This window comes from Fusarium solani, assembly GCF_023522795.1.
Source record: "Fusarium solani strain SB1 chromosome Unknown bctg00000000, whole genome shotgun sequence".
NCBI lineage: Eukaryota > Fungi > Ascomycota > Sordariomycetes > Hypocreales > Nectriaceae > Fusarium > Fusarium solani.
The window spans coordinates 5,262,123-5,284,448 of NW_027072157.1; the positions used below are offsets into that span (position 1 = coordinate 5,262,123).

The following is a 22,326-nucleotide window of genomic DNA, read 5'->3' on the forward strand; positions in this document are numbered from 1 at the left end:
AACGGTTTGGCAATCAGGGAGCTCTTCCCCAGATGATTTTTGTAAGTATTTATGGTTGTCTTTAAATAGGTCATCTTAAAGAGATCTAACGGTTCTATAAAAGTCGAAAGGTCCTCAAGATAGCACTCTTAGGATGACAAAACGGTCAAGTCTCTTCTAAACATTGTTTTGCCCCCACAAGCGTGTTAGTCATGAATGGACTTCACGTCCCGACTTGGGATATCAAGAGTCTCCTTCCTGAGTATGTTGTATTTATTTGTGCACAAATTGGGGACATTTGGAGTTGTATATGTTGCGGTTCTTCATAAAGTTCATATCGACTCATTCGGCTAGTTGGCACCGTCTTGGATAAACCAAATCTCGTATTCCTTTAGGCTCCACGAGTAACACTCGTTCAGAAACCAGTCCAAGATATACTGCTACACAATCATTTTATCTAGGCATTCTCATGGTGAGAAGTAGGTCTGGCATCAGCCTCCTCGCCTTCCATAAGCATCTTCTCCGCCTTGAGAGCGTCAATCTCAAACTCAGGTCCCAGGCCGACATCGCGACGCGCCTCGTCCAGCATCTTGGCGTCCTCCTCGCCAGTTCGGCTTCCGAAGATACGGTCCATGTCCTCAAGAGTGGCTCCCTTAGTCTCGGGAAGGCAGAAATAAAGCCAGACGATGCTGCATGCGAGGAAGCCGGCGAAGAAAATGTATGTGCCCCATTCGAGCGTTTCGAACATGGGGGGAACATAGAAGGCAACCGCGAAGTTGTTAAGCTTAATTTTAGGTTAGTAATCGTTGTTTCCCAATCTGGAAGGTGTGAAAACATACCCAGTTGCTCGACGCACCGATCGAAGAACCCTTCGACCGGATAGATAGAGGAAAGATTTCAGCAACCAAAGTCCACGAAACTGGCCCCCATGTGGCTCCGAATGCTCCAACATAGACCCAGATGAAGGCAACTGCTACCCAGCCAGCTGCCGCGTGAGATTCCCAGTCGTGTTGGAACTTGGCGACGATGATTCCGGCGATCACCATGGAAAACCACATCACGACCGATCCGGCGTACAACATGGGCTTGCGGCCCACCTTATCGATAATAGCCATGGCAGGAAGGGTCGACACAAAGAAAACGACACCAGTAACACCGGTGGCAAGCAGAGCCTGAGTTCCGCCGGTCAGACCGAGTCGCTCGAAGACCTGACTGGCGTAGTAGATAATGGCGTCGATACCGCTATTTTCCGTTAGCAATCTGGCTCCTTCCTTTATTGGCAGTCTCAACCTACCTCCACTGTTGCCAGAACATAACCAGCCAAGCCGTGGCGACTCGCTTGAAATTGTCCCAGGTTCGCACGATATTGTAGTATTGGGCAAACTCTCGCACCCACATGTTGCCCTGCTCCTTGGCCGCCAGGTTGGGGAACTGCTTAGCAAAAGCACGCTGCTCAAACAACGACTCAGCCTTGATCTCCTTGTATTCGACCTGAATAAGTTCGTGCTCGACAGGAAGGTTGCGGAGGTATGAGAGGGTCTTGATGGCCTCCTCATCACGGCCCTTCTTGACAAGCCATCGGGGAGAAAAAGGGAGCCACCAGATTCCAAGGGCAAGGAGGACGGCGGGGATTCCCTGAATGATAGAGGGAAGCATCCAAGCGAGGTTGCTCTGGCCATCGCCGTGACCTCCGATGTAGTTGCTGCCATATCCGATCCAGAACGAAAGCATAATACCGAGAATAGTGCAGAACTGATAGAAGGAGACGAGGAAACCTCGGAGTTCGGGGGACGACAGTTCAGCGTTGTACAGGGGGCTGTTGATGGCTGTTAGTCAAACACTCACGCATAACATAGCTAATACTCACCCAACACCGGAGAAAGTTCCGACACCGATACCAGTGAAGAATCGGCCGGCGTAGAGCATGGAAGGGTTGTGGTATGTGGCGCCGACGTAAAGGTAGCTGCCCAGAATGACCCAACAGCAGGCCGAGAACATGGTGTACTTTCTTGAGATGACCTCACCGAGGACACCAGCGGACAGTGAGCCCAGGATACCACCAAGCTGCAGAATGGAGGTGAGCCAACCAGTAGCGCTGGACGACTCGACGACGGAGGGGAAGTTGTCCTTGAAACGAGTCATGACCAGGGACTGGCCGAGAACACCCTGCTGGTAGCCATACTCGAAACCACCGAATCTGTGGAAGGTTAGTCTTTGAAAGAAATATTGTCTTGGGAGACGGACGAGGCAAAGAGGGCGATGACGATGAGCTTGGGGTTGTTGTAGAGAGTCCTCCACCGATTCTTGTAGGCGAGCTTGGTTCGCGCCTCGACTGTCGACTCCATGGTGGAAGGATTTACTGACGCTGAAGCAGTACAAAAGGCAGCGCAGAAAAAAAGAATAGATCAAAAGGATGGAGGTATATAGGCCCAGTCACTAGCCCCGTCTCGATGACCTAGACCAAGAGTTAACCTCAGAGGGGGATGAGGCTCTCTCTTATATGGGACTATCAACCTGACTCCACGGCTTGCCATCCGATCATCCACCTCCGCGGTGACAGCTTACTGCTGCTCTCAGTTCGCATGACTCCCCGCAGGACCGCATCTGATGCCCCCCCAGCCTGGAGACATTTGGGCCTTACTCTCACAGCGGGAAGGGAGGCTATTTGCCAATCCGGGGACCCCAGACCCGGAGAGAGGCGAGGATCCCCAGGGGTTGGGAGGAATTCTTGTCCACCCCGGGGCGGCGGCCGGGCCACCTCGGTGAGACTCCGGCGGCTCGGTGGGTGGAATGCCCCGATTCGGAGATCAGCGCTAGAATAGGCAATGCCTACCACTAGGCCCGGTCGTATGGATGCTACTCGGTCCCTGTATACTTGGACATGAAGATGCTTGGGACTGCCTTTCTGAGTATCTGACGGCCATGTTGACGTCTGTCTTACCTTGCCAGAGCCACTGAGATGTGCAGTGAAAGGGCGGCCCGTCAACTGATCTCACGTTTGGACGGGCGTATCCGAGTGTCATGGATGTAACGTCAATGTAACGAGCCGGTGAGGGAGGGATCCTCAATGGCTCAGTTTGTAGTCATGAATTATATGGATACGCGTTTAACTGACTAATAGTTCATCTCGTTACCCGAATTCCATGTTCTCGAAAAAGTCCATGTTTGATAATCCTCGACTTACACGCTTGAAATCTCTTACAAAAAACGCACTAACAAAACTCTACAAAAGCACTGACACCATCACGCGCCGCCTCTATTTTTTCTCACCCATTCTCAGCTCCATCAGACTAGCACGGTAGTTGGTCAAAACGGGCCTTGCTACGACGCACTGAAACCTGTTCTTCTCCACCAAAGGGGAGGGTATGGGGATCATCGTTACATGGTTAACCACCCCCAGCATCAGGAGACCCCAAAAAAACACCCCCAAACCCAACCCGCAGTTTTGCGGGACGGGGGTTAATAAGAGAGTGGGGATTAAAAGATCAAGAGATTTGTGGGAATGGAGTCAAATGTTCTCACAAGAGGAGGCCAAGGCTCATGTTTTCCACACTGCAACTCCACCTGGGCCGATTCTCTCCATCTAGTCTTTGACTGACATCCGATCACACCCGACTCTCGTGGAGCCTTTTCCGTAAAGATTGATAAAAGGAAAAGAGATGTTTGATTTGCGGCCGCGGCTTTTGTCCGTGAGGCTCTCAACTTGGCATCTTATTCCATAACCTTGGACAAGGATTTGCCAGGATACGCTGTCGAACGGCCAGGCAGAAGCATTTCTGAGCCGAGTATTGGAGGACCAAACAAGGATCCGGCTTTGTTCCCGAGGGATTTGACAAAGCCCATCGTCAGGCGTCCATGGGTTTGTGTTGTTGGTTCACTGTGCCTTCACCTTGTCAATCACCCGTCAGCCGCAGACCCGGGCCAGAGACGTGACGGTAGTCACTAGCCAAGAAACTGGGCTGTTTCTTGCGTCCCAGAAGATCGGATCCGCTTGGGAGTTTAGAAATGCCTAGTTCGGCGATGCCTTCAAAGTCGTCGACGATCACTTCCAAGTCGTCCATTTTAAACAGCTGTACCCCAATGTTGATAGATAAGCTTGTCATCCCCGGATATTCCTCCCCCAACTTCAAAAAAGAGGGAGAGAGATCTTGCGGGGAAAAAAGCGAGATGGATGGGTTGAGTTGCTATCCGGACCGAAAAGGCTGCGGCGCTTCAGAGTGCCTATTCGGGTCTGAGATCGCCGGAAATAAGTCGAGATCGTGAGCACCACGTGGTGCGCGGCATCAGGTTCTAGAAGCCGAAATGAAGAGGACGCCACAGCCGTTCCCATGCCTAGCCCGTTCGCATAAGGCTGGTGTATCTCGTCAAAATAACCCAGCTGAACGCGACTGTGGCGTCTGCATGGCACAAAGCAGGGGCTTCAACTTAGGATATGCTTGCCACTCAACAGGCGGCTACAGAAGCACAAGAGTTATGTCATCCATTGTCTTGGATTGAGCGTGTATGGTACTGCAGCTATTCAATGATGTGTACAGATCCTCCTGACAATGTTATATACTGATCCACGATCCAACATAGAGCTGACATCCACCTCGACAACTTCCACTAGGAAATCCGCGTCTGTATATCCGATACTCGGTATAGACAGATCCAACAAAAGAGTGTCCTCCTTATTCATCCTGGCGTCCTGCTTACTCATCTGTCTCTTCTCTTCCTCCGTCTCTCATCCCCCTTCCCCCCGCATATCGCTTATGAGTTGGCCCTCATCCCTCACGTGTTGTGCGGGAATTTACTGAAGCGAATTGCCGTTGTTGCCGATGAGGTTGGGGGAGCTGCGGAGGCTGCCCGTGATCTTGCCAGAGGTGGCCGTCGTCTTGAGCCAGTTGGTGACGCCACTGACTCCAGACACACCTTGAACCGAGATGCCATACAGAGCAAGGCCGACGATGTGGGGAGTAGCCATCGAGGTTCCGCTGATGGTGTTGGTGGCCGAGTCGCTCGTGTACCACGCAGAGAGGACGCTGCTGCCGGGGCCAAAGATGTCGAGGACGGTGCCGTAGTTGGAATAGCTGGCGATGGCCCAGTTGCTGTCGATGGCACCGACGGTCACAGCGCTAGGAGCCGAGGCAGGGGAGGTGTTAGCGGCATTCTGCGCCTCGTTTCCGGCAGCGATGACGGAGAGGACACCAGAGCTGGAGGCAGACTCGATAGCGTTGTTGAAAGTAGCTGAGTACCCGCCACCCAGGGACAGGTTGATGGCTGACTTGGTGGTGCGCCCCTTGCTGATGATATCATTGACAGCCCAGTTAAAACCAGACAGGATAATCGCAGTGGTCGACGAGTCCCCCTGGAAGACCTTGGCAGCAATAATGTTGGCCTTCTTGGCAACGCCGTATGTCTTTCCGGCGATTGTGCCGGCAACATGGGTGCCGTGTCCAATGGTGTCAGCGTTGTCGCCGCTGAAGGCAGTCCAAGCCGCAGTAGCACGACCCTCAAACTCATTGTGGGTAGCCCGAATGCCCGTGTCAACAATATAGGCATAAGTGCCCTGACCAGCATTGGTGTCGTAGATGTAGCTGGTAGAGCCTCGAGAGCGGTGCGAGACAGTTCCAAGGCCCCAGGTGGCGCTCGACTGGGTGGTCAAGGCCCTCTTCTGCACATGAGCCTCTTCCTGCTCTTCCTTGATCCAGTCGAGGGTCCAGACACGATCTTGTTCAACAAGTTCAACCTGTCAGTTGTATTAGTGTCATTTGGTCAAAGCAGTAAAGATGGGGCCTTCTCACAAGGGGGTTGTCCTTGATTTCCTGGATGGTCTCCTTATCGAAGGTGCCAGCATAGCCCTTGAAGCCATACTTGCCATCGTAGGTCCTCTCGACGCCGTTGTCGGTATCACGCTTGGCGAGGCTGCGCTTGTGAACATCATCGACCCACTTGAGGTGGCTAGTGAGGTCTGAAGCCTTAGCATCAGGCTTGAGAGTGACGATGTAGCTGCCTGGAACGACCTTGCCGCTCTCACCCTGTGCCACGGGAGCACCCAGGGTGAGCCCGAAGAGGGTAGTCGCAGCGATAGCGAGGTTCTTGAAGTTGACCATTGCAAAGATGTTTGAGAGAAAGGGGCAGAGAAGGGGTTGCTGATGCTGAAGTGTGTGAGGATGAGAAGACACGTCTGTTGGATAGGAGGCATGCCATCTTATATAGTCGTTGAAATGATGCTCCCATGTCCGTCTATGGCATCATGGTTCTTCTACCCACGCTGTCAAAGAGTAGACCCATGGTCATCCTGCAATCATTCTCAGACATGGAGCTTCCTCAGTTGCATGATAGAGGGGAAGATTTTCGTCAACTTCCTCTTCCGGAGAAGAGGAGATGTCTGTGACGCTGTCATCGCACTGTAGTCGACAGTACCAATCGCAAAGAGGAAGGAGAGATGTGACGAAGTGAAGCACCAGAGGCCCTTCGCGATGGCAGGAGCTCAAAAGTTCTTGAAATGCAAACATCAGGCCTGCGGCCAAACGTCAGAGGCTCAAGAGGATGTATTGGCCTCTACCATGACGGTACCCTGATAATGTGGCTAGGATCTCAAAACTGGGGCTGGATATAACACCCTGGAGGGGTATGAATCGGCCGATTGATGGAATGAATTGGGAGACATCGGCAAGCCGTAAAGTGAGGGTGACAGGATGAAGCACTGTTGGCGGACCCGGCGAAGGTGATATGCCCTAGTAGCCTAGCCATATCGAAAACCCCCCTGACCTGTTCAAGATCGACATAAGTGAACAAGTAGAGGCTAGAATAGCCACATGACCGGTGTTGTTCCAGTTGTGAAGTTCCCGTCACGGCAGTGACTTGGTGTAGAGAACTAGTTGCTAGACATGGCTCGGAAGGGAAGGCGGATGTCTTAGAGCCGTTGATTGGGAGGCGTGAACAGGAACATGGCCACTCGGAGTCAAGGATCGGTCCGTAAATGATGCATAAAACGAAGGTTGTCGTCGCGGTTGTCACTAGGAGGTTTAGAGCCAAGCGTTCAAAGGTCTGCCGAACCGGGTAGTTTCTCTCTGCAAGTTGAGCACCTTCAAGACCGGTACGGGAAACCCCTGGATTGATTAGCCCTACCAGGGCCAAGAGCCGGCCGAGAAGGACTACGCACCTTAGCCCCGGGCCACATAACCAAGGTCGATGGCCAAGTCAACTTCCTGTTTGGGGTATTTGAGCCGTGTTGGTGCGCATCAATACCACGGCAAGCCTCCTCGGGTGTTGCCAAGGACGGAGATATTTGGATATCCGTCTTGGCTTGTGGATGAGGCTAAGCTGATGGGAGTTGATCTTGGCCAAGAAGCCTTGCCAGGTGTCGAGGGCGGCGTGATATCAAGAGGAGACGTTGGCCGAGGATAGCCTTTAGCCAATCGCAGCTAATTTCGGTGCTACCATAGGTTCCTGATCCTACAGCACGTACATCCTACACACACCTGGCGTCTAGGACTTGACATCCTGGCTCCTTGAGCCTGTTGCGATCGTGGTCGTGGTGTTGAGATGAAGATGTTGGCGGAAGGGAAAAGTGGAGATGAGAGTTGGAGATGGGACGGAAAGAAGTGGAGGAGATCGCCCGCCAAGGTGCCAAGATGAGGCAGGATCGATCCTCACTGACGCCCAGACCTCAGGTCCTGTCTTCAATGGAAGCCACGATTCAGCGGGCCGTTCAAGACAAGACTCAGCGGTCTTAGGGCCAACGCCTCCCGAGAATCAAGCAAATTATAGTGGATGTCCACTAAAATCAAGGGCAGACTCCCCTAAGCTTTCAGTGGACCGTGGTTTCCTTCCGCTTTCCGTCTCCCGTCCCCTCCTTCTCACTCTTCACCGATCCGTGGCGGCCAACTTTGCTCCTTCATCCCTGTTTCTTTCAACACGCCACGTCTTGCAAGGATGGTTCATGCAATTGCTATCAACAACCTCCGTCTAGATGTTACAAAAGTTCACAGGGGATTGCTTGTCGTTTGACGTTTTCCTTTGCACCGTCGCCTTGGCTTATCGGGCCCAGGCCTTGCATCGACATCAAACAAGGCTCCACCCCCGCCTTTGAAGCCATCCTCGGAAGAATAGGCAGCCCCCACGACAACACACAACCATCCATCAGAGACCTTTTGCGTTGTCTTGGTCAGGAGATCTCAACGGTTGGACCGTCCTCCTGTCTTGGCCATCCGCGATATTTTGCTCAAGTCCGTCATTGGCTGTCATCCTCCACCCCTTGCTTCCGCTCTCTCCATCCTTCGCCCTTCGCTTGGCCCGGCAGTCTCCCGAAACTACGCCGCAAAGTTGCCTCGGCCCGCTCGAATCCTAAGGATCTCCGTAGCGGGATCGCTGCCTATCTCATCCGAGAGAGCCTTGACAGTGTCATGGGCTGGAGTTGACTGTTCATCTGGCTGATCTTGGATGACTCGGACAATGAAGTCATCCCCAGCTCTGTGGATAGATGGCTGATGCAATCTGCTGCAAGGATTGATTGTCGGTTGGACGATCTGCAATGAACGGCAGGCAGTCTGTCAACTCGATGAGCTTTGACTGTGGGGAGATGAACTCACCCTAGATGCAGCCAGGGAGGTGACAGCCTGGTTCATGACCAGGGAATCAAGACATATCTTGAAACGGGCATGATCAACAATGAGACGGCCTAGCTCGCGATGCGTCGAAGACCCTTGCCTTCTTTCTCGTCAACGACCATCCTCAGACCAGCCACTAGCTTCAATCGCCGTTGCAAGAGAGTCAAGCCTAGAATCCCGGGCTGCAAAAGTCCTTGCAACATTGGAAATTCCTAGCTCCTTCCTATACTGGCACCGCATTCGAGCATGATAGCGATGTCGCGATAAGGTCGCCCTCTTTGTCAATGCCGAAAAACCGCCATTGCAACCTACGCCATCCTCGAAATTGACGCGAAAGAGACAAAGGTTCCATGGCTTCAGGAACAGTAAGGGTATTGGAATGCATACCTCGGCTCACAAATAATCGGAGGGGTACGGCCCCTGCTGATGTGCTACCAGCATCAACAAGTGCGCAGGCTTGTTGCGCAAGAAGATGATGTTTCGAAGCCTTCTAGACTACGCACAATCAGTTGATGGGTGTCTTCTCCAGCCATCTTTGGGCATGGTCTCCGTACACTAAGGGAATGCAGCTCATCCTCCTGCCTATCTCCTCTCCACTCCTCGCTTCCCTACAGCAACCATCAACAGTCGTTGATTCTGTTCGGAAATGACAAAATACTGTCTGTCATCTTTCATTCTCCTTTGATGAGCATCAAGGGAACTTGCTGCAGCGATCAGCGGATTGACAGCACAAATCCGGGTCGGAAGCCCGGACGAGGCATGCCCACAAAAGACACGACACCACTTCCCTCGATTACACAATGAATCAGGCTCAAACAACATCACGCCTCTGAATACCGCATGGATAGACAGATCATGGCTCGTTTCCTTGCAGTATAGGCTCTGGACCCAGCTTTGAGACTGTACATGACATGGAAGCTACTCGAGTTGCCACGTATCTCAGCTAGGGGTAACTATACTATCGAGAAATGGCACCCAAACATCTCCATAGCAAGATCCCTATCATCAACTCGGCCACGAATCTCCCCTTGCTTCTCAATTAGAGATTCGAGCAGCAGCGCCGCCCTCTTCGCATTCTTTGTCGCCCCGCGGCTCATCCGGAATGCCGGAAGCGTATCGAGCTCCCCATTTTCTACCTCCAACACTGGCCTGGGCTTTGCCAAGCCTCTGAGCTGCGCAATAGCCCATTGTCTTCTTGATTCGTCTGGACATTCAGCGCCAAATACAAAGACGGGCCACATGAGGGCAGGGTGAACAGTCTTGTACTGGCCACAATCATCTCGCTCACCGTATGACCGCTGCATGAACTCCCACGTCTCGTTCAATGCTCCCTCCACTGTTGAGGTATGAGCCAAATGCCACCAGCTTACGCGATGAAGATAGACAAAGAGAATCCAAAAACTGGCGAGGTACACGCTGAAGATCTCTTCAAGGCGAGTTGCCATGTCTGGCGCCACAGTCTTTGCGAGATCATCAGCAGTAAGCGATATGGCGGATGGCCGTTGGGCCCAGAGATCCCATAGTTCGGCCTGGAACTGCTTGCCCACCAACGCAACCTCAAGCTCGTCGTCTGGTGTAAACCTTGAACGATGATGCTTATCAAGAGATCCTATGTGCCGGAAGTAGGCCTGTGTCTGTAGGTACCACTCTGCGGCCGGCTGGAGAATGGCACGGAGCACAATCTCCTTGACATCAACCGTTGTCAAAGCGGGGACCACTGTTGCGCTATCTCCGTGCTCCGAGATGTCTGTCACAGACCCAGCTGACATGGTTTGGAAATCCTCTTGGCCTCCAAGGAAGTTTTGCCTTTCTTTGGACTCCTCATAGTTGCAGCTGACGATCTGGATAGGGTAGCGGGAGACGATGTTGAGAGCCTTGGGTGAAAGGAGCGGGGACCCTCCAAGATGCGTGGCCTTGCTATCAAGCGAATTGAACCAAGAGAGCAACTGTCGAGAGTACCAGTTCCAGTTGCAGCCGCTACTGATGATGACGTCGGCTTGGTCACAAGGAAACGTGGAGTCGCTTCGCTCGGTGCCCCGGTCACGTATGACCTGAATCCAAGCCAACAGGAAGACCGCTGCGAGGAGTTCGTTCATTTCTTGTTCCCCAAGATGATGCTTCCCTGAAGCTTGATCGATAACCTGTCTCTTGGCTGCCTCATAACGCTCAGCGATTCGGTTGGCGCTGTCGTCTGAATCCGAAGCTTGGTCGCAGGCGTCGGAGTCATCACGAGCCAAAACCTCTTCAAGGCACAGGAGAGCATTCATGACAGCATTATTCTTTGAGCCCAGGCCAAGAAGATATCTCTGGAGGTATCGCCATCGCCTGATGCCGCCCATCAACATAGCAGCCGGGGGTTGCATGATGTTCTCAAACATGGCCAGGTCATCCGAGCTTTGGCTTGAAGGATAGCCCTGGGAGACATTATTTGTACTCTGCCGAGAGTTGCCATGGTATTTTTGATCGGTTCTCGTAAGGACCTCTTTCGACAGCACAGGAGGATCCGTCGTTGGTTCGGCATCAGAATGGGAGTGAGGCAAGGTTCTGATAGTTGACGGGATTGGCGTCGGGAGGTTTCCAGGACCGCGTTCCAACTCGATACAAGGCAACGAACTCAACCTTCCCTGAGTTTCGCCGTCGAGAGACACTGAAGTTGTAGGTTCCAAGAAACCTCCAAATTCTCCAGTCCAGGTCGTGCCAAGATCAGGAACTTCACGAACTCCGTGTCCCAACACGGCCATCGAGTCATCCAGCCAAGGCAAAGACATGAATTGTGCCATGTGGTCTTCGGTGAGGGTGAACGGGCCTTGCTCCTCGTTATTGATATTCGAAGAGGTCATCGGAGAGGGGCTATCCATCGGTATGGGGGGAGGAACTGAGGAGCTTGGTAACGGCAGAAGCTTCCTTTGTGGTTTTGGATGTAAGTCCGCAGTCGGTGTCCTTCCTACATTGTGGTTCCCTCGTGGTCGCCGCAGATAGCGGCATTCGAGTTGAAGTCGAGAGCAGTGACTGCATACAGGATACGCCTCATCGCATCGAACATGGCGTCCTTTACAGGTGACACAACCCAGTCGTGATCTAGCTGCCCCTCGCCCTCGCCGAGGAGGAGGAGTTGCCTTTGGAGTACTGCGATCGGGCATGATGGGGTGCTTCAAGGAGGCATGAATGTCAAGACACGGAAAGTGAAGAATTGCGGATGCAGGGTGCTGTTGAGCAAGGACGCTGGTCATGGAACCCCATCACAAGGGTTACCAGAGAAGCCATGAGCTTAAGCGAAGAGGGACGGGAAGCTCCATGTACGTGTCCACCCCAGCTTACATGGACAGCGGGGAGATTGGAGAGGCAGGGGTCCAGAACAACGGACGCCACGATGCGTGGGATCTACGGTGAGGTGAGGTCAAGAATCTGGGGTTCAGGGGAGGGATCTGAATGGTCAATATGGCCTCGGTGAAGATAACAAACTGCCGAGCAACTGCCAGCAGCGAGGCTTTTCCATTCTCATCCAGGTTGCGGCGAGGGATGAACCATGATTCGCCTTGGTTATCGCCATGTTCTGGGGCTAATGAACTCTAATCACCCCGCAATACGCAACATCACGCCATTCCAAGGGTGATCGAGGCTTCGTCAAGGCGATCATGGTCTAGCTCTGGGTGCTGATAACTGATTCATCACAGCTCTCGAGTCCGTTGAATGCTACTGCAACGGAAGACGCCCCTCAAAGGTTCCGGGCTCCCGGATCAGCCTTGTGAAGTGCTGGTCAGCTTGGTGTAACTCTGTCACTACGCAGAGCGGTAGTTGAGGTTGAAACCTATTATCAGCCTCCTGTGGTTGATTGAGGATGTTCTCGATAGACGAGCATTGAAGGATCCCCCTATCTTATCATTGCGACAATTACACCGAGAGACGATCCAAGTGATTCCCAAAAGCAACCCCTTTTGGATAATTTAAATATCCCAATATGGGTAATTTCTGCCTATCTGCGTGGGAGATCTACTAACGTTGGCTGTGAGCTATCACTCCGGATATCAATTATCCCAATACCCCTCGCCACGCTATTGGTCAGTTTTCCGGCACGCGAGGTTTCCGATAGTCGGGTTACCTCCCTAAATGATACTACTGTCTTTTCTATGTTAACGTTAGTAGGTTGAAGCACACGCTGGCATTTGTAAGTGAGCTAAGATGATCGGTGTTGCTGATTTCGGGGTTTTGTTTCATACCGAGAGTCTCAGGCACAGGTGGACAGTCTTACACAACAACACGGCAGCTATTTACAGAGGTATGAGACGCCAGACTTAGCTTAATTCGTAAAGTCGGATAAACCACAATAATGATTTTGTTCAATGCACTGGGAGAGATTCTTTAAGTCACTTTATGTATGCGATGGTTTGTTCAAATGTAGTTGTTCTCATTTATTCATCTACAGCTCCACAACGCCCCTGACTTGCAACTCACCAACTCCACATACATCACAGCATCACAGCTTTTCCTTGTGTTCCTCCCCCTCCTTTCCTTCAACCTTGACCCCACTGGACTTCTCAGTCCCTGTTAACCCCGGCACGTCCTTAAAGACAGCAAAGCTTGAGGGCGTCTCCTCGAGGACGGGGAAGTGGAACCCGCATTCGGGGCACTGCTCATGTAGAACAGCCTGCTCCTCCGCAAGGTTGTATTTCTTATCTTGCGTATGATTGCAGACAGGACAGACTCGCAAGAGCCGAGTTCCGACGAGCTCAAAGTTTGTAATGATATCCTCCATGATGGCGCCGTTGGCTGCCCACGTCTTGCAGTACTTGTGGTACGTGTTCTTGTGCCAGTCGTACAAGGCTCCGCGGCTCGTCCAGAAGCTGCACTCGTTGTACCAGCTCCTGTCGTCTGGGTGCTCCCACCAGGTGAGGTGCAGGAAGCCAGGGAGTGTCATGAGGTGGCGGCGTGTGTCGGCGAAGAGGACTTTGAACTTTTCGTAGGCGTCTGGGCTTGAGAAGCGGACGCGTTGCATGCTGAGGTAGATGGGCATTTTGAAAGTGTTGAAGTTGTTCGAGTTGAGTATAGATGAGTGTTGATTTAGAGGTGAGAGGAGTGTTGAAGAGAGATTAGCTACAACATCTGTCTCTCTTATATATACGTCTACTACATCCCTTATCAAGACTCTACCGCGTACTCCTGTTACAGCTCCTCTTGTGAATAAACACCAACCAGGAAATTATTGCCGTCGTGATAGGCAAGTAATCAACAAACCTGGTCCTATCATTGGTCTACTCCAAAAATCCGGGGAAGCGGGGTCGAACTCAACAGCCATTCTTTCCGACGTGAGGCTCGTCGGGAATCTGACCAATAGGTGGTTCTTACTTATTAAGACGGCTTTGGGATATCATCGCCATGAGGCTTCATTTTGCGACGAACGTCGTCGTCGGGAAAGGGAGAGGTCTGAGCGGGTGGTGACAAGCTCACGACGGTGTTGAGGATGAAGTATATAATATCAAGAAACCTCTTGATGGATTGCAAATGGATCATCATCAAACATCACTCAATAACACTTGAACTCTAATTCCTCATTAAATAAAACTCAAGAGACTTCAACTCTTTACCAAATACCACAACCTCGACATCATGGCCCAACCCACCACTCACATCGTCCACGGTGGCAAGCAAGTCCCCCCGCCAGCAAATGGACCCCCTTTGAGTGGGAAGAACCCAAGCTGGGCAAGCAAGTCCACGGCGAAGTGACAATTGCCCGCGCCTTTGGCACCTCTGGAAACTTGTCGTCTGGCTTCTGGAGAACCGGTCCTACCTCTCCAGGGGCGAGCTCTGACGGTTCCCACAAGCTCATCTACTCGTCACCCCTGGGAGACGAGTTGGCCTGTGTCATTGATGGATCTGCTACCCTCACTGTCGTCTCCACGGGTGAGAAGCACCACATCGGACCCGGCACCATTGTCAGCTCTCCCAAGGGGCTTGAGGTTCAGTGGGAGATTGACGCGCCCTTCTTCAAGAAGTACTGGTGTATCTGGAACGGCACCAAGGATACCCCTAGCCCGCCAACTTCCCTCCAGATCAACCACGTTAGCGATAACCCCGCCGAGTGGACAGACTACCACTTCAAGGAGCCCAAGGAGGGAGACCTCGTGGCCGGAGAGTTGTACTTTATCAAGAGCGGTGGTTCCACTGGCACCATGCTGAGTGGTGTCTGGCGCTCGGGCAAGGGCATCGCGGGATCCGACGTCGGCGAGGACGGCACGCTCAGGACCCCATACACTGGTGTTCTAGGCGATGAGACCATCTTGCTCCTCGAGGGAGAGGTGGATGTTGTCGAGACAGCGACCGGTGCCAAGCACAGTTTCAAGGCGGGAGATGCTATTGGGTTGACTTCTGGGATGCACATCACTTGGACTTCAAAGGGGCCGTTTTCCAAGAAGCTCTGGGTTATTACCCGTGATGAACTTCCAGAGGCGTAAAGGGATTTGTAGCGTTGTAGTGTTTGTGAACAGCGGGACATGTTGGTGTCATGAGTGTTTGGACGACTTGATAGTGAGACTACCACCGAATAGCACCAATTTCAAGGTCGTATCTCACCCACTATCTCATGGTTATGTGAATGGATTCATAAACATGAGGCCTCTTGATTGGTTCTTTGTCACTCGAGGTGTCCCAAGATTGCATCGTGTACCCCTATCTCGAGACTCGGCAACTTTGATACCTTTCCGTCCCGAGCCAGACACTAACCATTGTGTATCCATTTCTGTTGCTCTCAAGAAGTTATAGTCTTACTTGGTTATTCTGAAAGCGGCGTGCTCTTTCTTGAATAAAGAAGTAGTATTATAGACCAGCTCTCCTGAATCTAGTCTTCAACCAAGTGCAACACCACTACGCAGGAGAGCACAGTTTTAATCAGGCATATTCTTCGACACGGCATGTTTAACTCAATCGCAATCAATTTCGTGGGTCACGATCCCATAGGATAGGTAGCCACCGCATTAGACCAAGCATTAGTGGTGCAGCCCCAAATACTGCGTCGTGATGACAGTCGCCTCCACTGCCCCCTTTACACCGATGCGCACAATCTCGCCCGGAACAAGATCCACCAAGTTGTCGGCAAACCGGACTCCATCATCCTCACACTCCAATGCAAGTCCCTTGACTGGCACCTCGGCACTAACTTCTACGGCGCTGGCTCCATCGACGAGCTCAACTCTGAGGTTCTTGGGCTTCTGAAGAGGCGAATACTTGTGTGGCTCTGGCCAATTCACATAGCGTGCGATTTGCTTGCCATCCTGGTAGAGGTACGAAGCGACAACAGTGCGGGCTTCGAGGCCAGCGTTCGGTGTTTCAACTGGCACCTCCAGAGTTGCAATCTCGGTTGAGCGGTTGCTTGGGAGGATAAAGGATGGAGATACCGTCTTGGAGTAAGTCTCCTTTCCAGTCTCGATATCCCAGGCCTTGACGACGCAGTCTGCCGTCACATCTTCAAGCTCAAGGTTGCTGCCCCAGATCTCAACTTGGATCTTGGTATCAATATCTACCCGTGTGTGCTTGCTCCTGGGGTGCTGATGCTCAGTACGCGTCATGCCGATCGTCACTGGCGCCATCTCGCGCTTGATGGTGTAGTACGCGTGCTTAGGTCGCAGGTAATAGTCGCAAATACTCCAGGATGTAACAGGCCAGCAGTCATTGATTTGCCAGACCAGGGCGCCACTGCAATACTCCTTGTTGGGACCCTGCCACTGGCGCTTCCAGAGTCGATATGCCGATGCGAGACACTCTGCTTGCATCAGCTGAGTGCAGTAGACGTAGTATTCAAGCGGCTCCTGGGTGTAGCGGAAGTTCTCAGCCAGGTAAATGACTAGACGGCGGATTTGGCCATCGGCTTTGTTGTGAAAGTCAATAGTCGATGAGCTGTAGAATCTCTCAGGGTCTTCTTTGCCCTTGGGCAGGTAGGAATCGATAGTCTTGATGTTTGGGAAAGCTTCCATGCCAAACTCGGACACAAATCGACCAACGAGCTTGTCGAAATCCTGATATCGTCTCTGAGCGCCGTGCCAGATATTCCATTGGTGGATGTCTCCAACGGTAGGATCAGTAGTGTCATGTCCACCATAAGGGCTACCAAAGTGATAGATGGAACCAGGGTTAACCTCGCTGCAGGCCTCTGGAAGGATCTTTTCGTAGATATAACGAGCTGGGAAGTCAGTCTTCAGCCAGCTCCCGGGATCCTTGTCTTCAGGGTTGTATGTGAGCTTTTCTGACTCTGCGATTTGATAATCCTCGTTGTTGCCAGCCCAGATGACAATGGAAGGGTGATGGCGCAGCCGCTTGATGTTCTCTCGGGCCTCACGGTCAATCGACTTGCGCAGCTCGGACCAGCAAGGATAGTTTCCGCATCCAAACAGAAAGTCCTGCCAGACGAGAATGCCGGCTTCGTCGCAGGCATCATAAAAGAAGTCTGACTCAAAGATGCCTCCGCCCCAGACGCGGATCATGAACTGGTTGCTCTCTGCCACAAGGTTGACCCAGTCATAGTATCTCTTCTTGGAAATACGAGGAAGGAAGTTGTCAGCGGGGATCCAGTTGCTTCCACCGCAAAAGACAGGAATGTTGTTGACTCGGAAGAAGAAGCTGGTGCCAGACTGCCCTTCGAGTTCGTGTTGGACGAGCTCAACTTTGCGAAGACCGATTTTCTTGGCGGTAGTGTCAACCTTGGTCTCATTTTCAAGGAGCGTAGCCTGGATAGTGTATAGGGGCTGCTTTCCATATCTGATGGGGTACCAGAGGGCGGGATCTTGAATGTGGAAGGTCGTCGACACCTTCGCGTCCTTTACATCGGTGGTTGTTGATGCAACCTCCTTTCCATCGAGTGTTACAACAAATTGAGCCTGCGATGCCTTCCCCTCGACGTCTGCATGGACAACAACTGTGGCAGTCTTGAGCGACTCCTCAACTTCGACCTGAGCGTGCAGGTCATAGATGCGAGATTCGTAAACTTCCAGATTAATGGGCTTCCATGGACCACAGGTGAGCAAGGCAGGGCCCCAATCCCAGCCCTGGTATCTTTTGTTAGCGAATACGAAATATTGTGAGCTTTTGCAACTTACCCAGTGGTATTGCGCTTTTCTGACAGGCAGTCTCGAAAAGTCGCCATTCCAGCACCGGTACTTGTGCTCCGGATGTTCATCCACCAAGTCCCATCCTTTTAGGTAGGCGCTGTCAAACGTGATAACAAGCTCGTTCTCGCCATCTCTCTTGAGGGTCTCAGTGACATCTACACGATCCGAAGTAAACATATTGTCCGTCTCCAGGATCTTGGTGCCGTTCAGCTTCACGGTAGCAAAAGTGTCGAGACCGTCAAAGGCCAGGACCGCCCTTGCGCCATCGGCGACTTTGGGGCTGGCAAAGGTGGTCCTGTAGACCCAGTCGGTCTCGCCAATCCACTGAACCTCATTCTCATTCTTGCCGATAAAAGGATCAGGGATCTTGCCGTGGTGCAGGAGGTCTAGATGAACGTTTGTCGGGAACTGGGCGACGGATAAATAAGAGGCATCGTCGTCTTTCGCCTGCTTGAACTGCCAGTTCTGGTCAATTGGGGTAACTGTGCGGGGACCCATGATGGAGGAGCGATTGTATCACGAAGGATGATGGGATACGTAGGAGGTGAGAAGGAGAAGAAATAAAGGTGAACGGATGAAGAGTCGAGGTGAGCTATTAAAGGTCCAAGCTAGAATGCGATGATCCAACTTGTGATCCGATGATTGATGCCTCTTGCGTTTTAGCCGGCAGGTGCTACGAAGGAAGGAAGGATGAGGGGTTGTTGCTGGAGACGAGCCGTGACGGACAATCCTCGTAAGACATCAACTAAAAAGACATCCAATGAATCCCCTCAGTGGCTGGTACAACCTGTCAATGGGCCTCTTGGCTGGCCGACATTCCTCCATCTCAATTGCTTGTTACAGCTGGAATCCTTGCCCTCGATGATGCATATATGGAGCTCTCCCGCATCGCCGCGCCGTGTATCCGACGTCCCGTCAAGCCCAGGAAGCTCCATAAACTCTGCCCACTGCGGTTAGTGATTCCACTTGGCCTTGGCCATGTGCCTGGGCGTATGCAATCGAGCGGCTAAATAGAGTTGAAATATGCATTATGTACTCCAATTCAGACTGCAACTGGTATTCATTCACATCACGAGCCGTTTCACTTGCGCCGCCTGCACTCTGAAGAAGCGAAATGGATAGGTACCCGCCAAACAACCAAAACCACCTTCTCAGATCAATGATGATTTAGTAGAAACAAGCCCAGTTTGAATTTGAAAAGCCCTTCAAATTTTATTAGTTGTGTTTAGTTGTACATATTGCTGCTTGGTACCATACCAACCAAGCAGCTTCAATCTTCCAGGGTGGGCATCTAGAGATCTTTGTAAACTGTATGCCTCCTTAGGGCAGTCCATTCATAGCTTTGTCAACCTGATCAGACACATCTAGCATCCCAAGGCTGCTTTACCTCGACATGGACATCGTGTATACCGCACTCCACAATCACAGCGCGACACACCATGACAACCGCATATGCATGCGCCCAAGACGTCGAATCCTTCCTGACCGTGATCATGAGCGTAACAGGCTGCTCAAATTCCTCTCTAGTCCAGTAGGCTCTGTCGTATCCGATACGGAGCAATTCGAGGGCCGTCCAGTCGATGCCTCTGAGAATTGCGTTAATGTTCTGCCGGAGAGTGCTGGTATAGTCGATCCATAGATCAATCATTGGGTGATATCTTCCGACGAGCCCGATTGACTTGCCAAGAGTGGATTCTCTATCGAATTTGCATACCCAGGGATTTGTACTGGATCGGGCGACGAGCCTTGGCCGAGAAAGCAGGCCCTAGTAGTATCCCCTCTGTTCCTCTGGGCTTGGGGGAACTGGTGGAGTCATTGTTGTTGTAGTAACTGTTATGATAGTCACTTCTGTTGTGTTCATTGTTGGGGATTGTAAGAGCTGAAAGAATTAACTCGAGAAAGTGTTTGTTCGGGAATTTGTTGAAGTTTTGATGTGTTGTTTGGTGAGAGAGAAACGGGGCATCTCGGCCGCCAGATATTGACCGTTATATGCTCGTCAGTGTTTAGGTTTTTTCAACAGAGGCTGTGCCATAAACTCGGCCAGGCACAAGAGCAGAAGTGAGTCAACGGTATGCCTTCAAAGAAGCACAACAAGGTTCGACAGAGAAGTTTGACCTCGCCGTGCCTGGAACCCACACAAGCACAAGACTTCCCTTGCAATATCAGGATACCTCTTAAACCAGTCGCAGACCCAGAAACCCCATGATCTCAACATGATTATCATAGCTACCTATGTACCGAATTAGACCCTCCGAGTACCTCATCGACAACCAGGTCGATGAAGCCTCGGATCAACCTTGAACTTAAACACCCTCTGCAGAAAAGCTGCTTGCTCGGTCTATGCCCGACGCCAAACGAACGAATGCTTTGACACACGAGAAGAAACAATATTCCCAAACACTGCCGGCCTGATCATGCAACCCCGTTTCAAAAGTGACGTATCCATGAACCCATAAGCTCCGAGCAGGAAAAGAAGAAGAAGAAACCCATTCATCAACAGCAGCCGCCGCCTCTACGCCGGTTGCTCAGCGTAAACACCTCCTCCCACTCCCTCAGGCCCCAGTTCTGCGTCCGGCCCTTACCCTTGCGTCTCCTCCTGAGCCCACTAAGGCCATCGTCCACTGTAGCTCCCGTCATAGAGCTCTTAATGCTGCCTCCGTCGCTGGCAGTATTCCAGCCGCCGCTGTCGCCGTATTGGATCCCGCTGGCTGGGTCGTCGGGGTCGATCTCCCCAAGTTCGATCTTTGTGAGGATCATCCTCGCCAATCTGCCAAAGATCTCGTCGACGCCCTCGCCGTTGAAGGCGCTCGCTTCCGTCACTACTGATATCCCTGCCGTGCTGGCCCATCGGCTAGCCTCAGCCCGTGTAACCTCCCTGCCCTCGGGGGCGACAGTAGCTCTTTGCTGAGTGCCGGCGCTGATGGATGCACCACGATCTCTACCCGTAGCTGTGCTCGTGTAGGAGCTCCCACCAGCGCCGGGGGTTATAGTCGAGTTCGAGGTGAAGCTTGTCGGTGTAGGTGGCGGGAGACTAGTATCGATAAGCGGATCGGTGAGATCGAGCTTGTTTCCCACAAGCAGGACGCTGAGGTTCGGGGACGCGAGGGCTCGGGCATCATTGATAAAGGGTTGTAGGCCGCGGAACGAAGCATGCGAGGTCAAGTCGTAGACGAGGATAGCGCCCGCGGCGCCTCGATAGTATGAGCGAGAAACGGATCGGAATCGTTCGGTGCCGGCGGTATCCCAAAGCTAATATCCAGTCAGTCTTTTGTGTCGAGCTGTGTAATCGTGGTTGCGGTGAGCGCACCTGGAGCTTGATTCGTTTTCGCCGCGATCCGGTACCGACTTTGATGATCTTGGTCGCAAACTCGACACCGATAGTTTGCGACGATAGGACCCTCCACTCATTCTTGACGAAGCGATGTAATAAACATGATCTGTAAATCCGTGCAACTGATCAGCCAAAGTTTTCGCGCGCACAGCATGCCGTCGGTCACCATATCTGCGATGGCTGCCTCGTTCACCGGTTATCTTTGAGGATGACGTACTTTCCCGTTCCACTGGGCCCAAGCAATATGATCTTGGCCAAATAATCATACATGCTCCCCAGCTCCTTTAATCACGGTCAGCCGTGCCGCATACTCTGTGTACTCTCTGGCTCGCCTACCTGCTCCCGGGCGGTCCCCGAGCTTTCCTCGCTCGCGCCGGAGTGCCGGCGAGGCCTGGTCATTGCGGCGGCGCTGCGCTGGGCGGATGACGAGATGGCGGATTTCAATGGCGGATAGGTTTCAGGCGGTCGAACGATGTCGCATGTAATCTCGGCCCGGTCGCGGGGGGAGGAACGAGTTGGTCGCGGTAGAGCAGAGTCGATTAAGGATTAATAGGTGGTCGGTTTAGCGGTTAGATGTAGGAGGCAAAGATCGGGACAGGCGGCCTCGTCTTTTTTTGGTGTGTGGTTGTCGAATCCAAAGACCCGACGACAATGCGAACCCTGGAAAATCCATGGATGTTTACCATCGTTGGCGGCCTGCCCGGTGAACAGGGGGTGGGTCGCCTACAGCGAGCCCCTGTAGATAGCGTCATTGCTCGCTTCAGCGCAGGTGACGCTGGAGTGGGGAGATTCGAGATAACACCATAATACGCGTATCGTCATTACCGAGTTCCGAATATCTTGAGCTTCACCGAGAAGGTGAACCAACTGCTATCATCACTTACACGAAACTCAAAATGCATTTCCGAGGCGCAGTTGGGGAAACTTTGGGAGTTGTCATGCAGGAACCGGATTGACAATTTGGCTTTGGTTGAAGCTTTTTGATGGAAAGCTCGACTCTACTTGGCCCGAATTCATGGAGAGCCTTGCCGTTCCTATAAAGTTCATCCCGTCTCTCTGCACATCATTTCCTCAGCAGATGAGACTTGTCGCTACTGCATCCTCCATGATGAATGCCCGTAAGAAGCAAGAGAGGGTGTTCAGAGCCTGGATTGGTAAGGATGTTATTGGTCCCTACTTACTTTTTCGCGTCAATGATGAAAGATCAGACGGCCTGCCAACAGCATCAAGTGCCTCTCGAGGCCTGATTACGACTGACAGCCGTCAACAGATCTGAGGCGTTTTTTGCTAATATCATCTCAAGCGCAACAAGCAACAAGTAACGACC

At 52.2% G+C, this 22,326-nt stretch overlaps 8 protein-coding genes across 8 annotated transcripts; 1 reads left to right on the forward strand and 7 right to left on the reverse strand.

The window, feature by feature from the left end:
* Nucleotides 1–436: 436 nt before the first annotated feature.
* On the reverse strand, nucleotides 437–2,324 carry MRS44_001669 (uncharacterized protein; the record flags this gene model as incomplete). Its single annotated transcript, XM_046284929.2, has 5 exons — nucleotides 437–763; nucleotides 819–1,221; nucleotides 1,274–1,795; nucleotides 1,847–2,176; nucleotides 2,224–2,324. The coding sequence occupies 5 exons, from the start codon at nucleotides 2,322–2,324 to the stop codon at nucleotides 437–439; spliced, it is 1,683 nt and encodes a 560-aa protein (XP_046138059.1).
* Nucleotides 2,325–4,768: 2,444 nt separating this feature from the next.
* On the reverse strand, nucleotides 4,769–6,071 carry MRS44_001670 (uncharacterized protein; the record flags this gene model as incomplete). Its single annotated transcript, XM_046284927.2, has 2 exons — nucleotides 4,769–5,707; nucleotides 5,763–6,071. 2 exons carry the CDS (start codon nucleotides 6,069–6,071, stop codon nucleotides 4,769–4,771), a joined length of 1,248 nt encoding a protein of 415 aa, XP_046138058.1.
* A 3,455-nt stretch (nucleotides 6,072–9,526) lies between these two features.
* On the reverse strand, nucleotides 9,527–11,616 carry MRS44_001671 (uncharacterized protein; the record flags this gene model as incomplete). The annotated part of the gene is made up of 2 exons (XM_065623786.1): nucleotides 9,527–11,477; nucleotides 11,522–11,616. 2 exons carry the CDS (start codon nucleotides 11,614–11,616, stop codon nucleotides 9,527–9,529), a joined length of 2,046 nt encoding a protein of 681 aa, XP_065480206.1.
* Nucleotides 11,617–13,047: 1,431 nt separating this feature from the next.
* MRS44_001672 (uncharacterized protein) lies at nucleotides 13,048–13,584 on the reverse strand (the record flags this gene model as incomplete). Its single annotated transcript, XM_046279311.2, has 1 exon — nucleotides 13,048–13,584. The coding sequence occupies one exon, from the start codon at nucleotides 13,582–13,584 to the stop codon at nucleotides 13,048–13,050; it is 537 nt and encodes a 178-aa protein (XP_046138055.1).
* A 362-nt stretch (nucleotides 13,585–13,946) lies between these two features.
* Nucleotides 13,947–15,022, forward strand: MRS44_001673 (uncharacterized protein; the record flags this gene model as incomplete). The annotated part of the gene is made up of 2 exons (XM_046282554.2): nucleotides 13,947–13,992; nucleotides 14,217–15,022. 2 exons carry the CDS (start codon nucleotides 13,947–13,949, stop codon nucleotides 15,020–15,022), a joined length of 852 nt encoding a protein of 283 aa, XP_046138054.2.
* A 531-nt stretch (nucleotides 15,023–15,553) lies between these two features.
* MRS44_001674 (uncharacterized protein) lies at nucleotides 15,554–18,166 on the reverse strand (the record flags this gene model as incomplete). Its single annotated transcript, XM_046272517.2, has 2 exons — nucleotides 15,554–17,605; nucleotides 17,657–18,166. The coding sequence occupies 2 exons, from the start codon at nucleotides 18,164–18,166 to the stop codon at nucleotides 15,554–15,556; spliced, it is 2,562 nt and encodes an 853-aa protein (XP_046138053.1).
* An 856-nt stretch (nucleotides 18,167–19,022) lies between these two features.
* On the reverse strand, nucleotides 19,023–19,316 carry MRS44_001675 (uncharacterized protein; the record flags this gene model as incomplete). The annotated part of the gene is made up of 1 exon (XM_065623787.1): nucleotides 19,023–19,316. One exon carries the CDS (start codon nucleotides 19,314–19,316, stop codon nucleotides 19,023–19,025), a length of 294 nt encoding a protein of 97 aa, XP_065480207.1.
* An 845-nt stretch (nucleotides 19,317–20,161) lies between these two features.
* On the reverse strand, nucleotides 20,162–21,398 carry MRS44_001676 (uncharacterized protein; the record flags this gene model as incomplete). Its single annotated transcript, XM_046284926.2, has 4 exons — nucleotides 20,162–20,917; nucleotides 20,976–21,105; nucleotides 21,217–21,281; nucleotides 21,336–21,398. 4 exons carry the CDS (start codon nucleotides 21,396–21,398, stop codon nucleotides 20,162–20,164), a joined length of 1,014 nt encoding a protein of 337 aa, XP_046138052.1.
* Nucleotides 21,399–22,326: the final 928 nt, after the last annotated feature.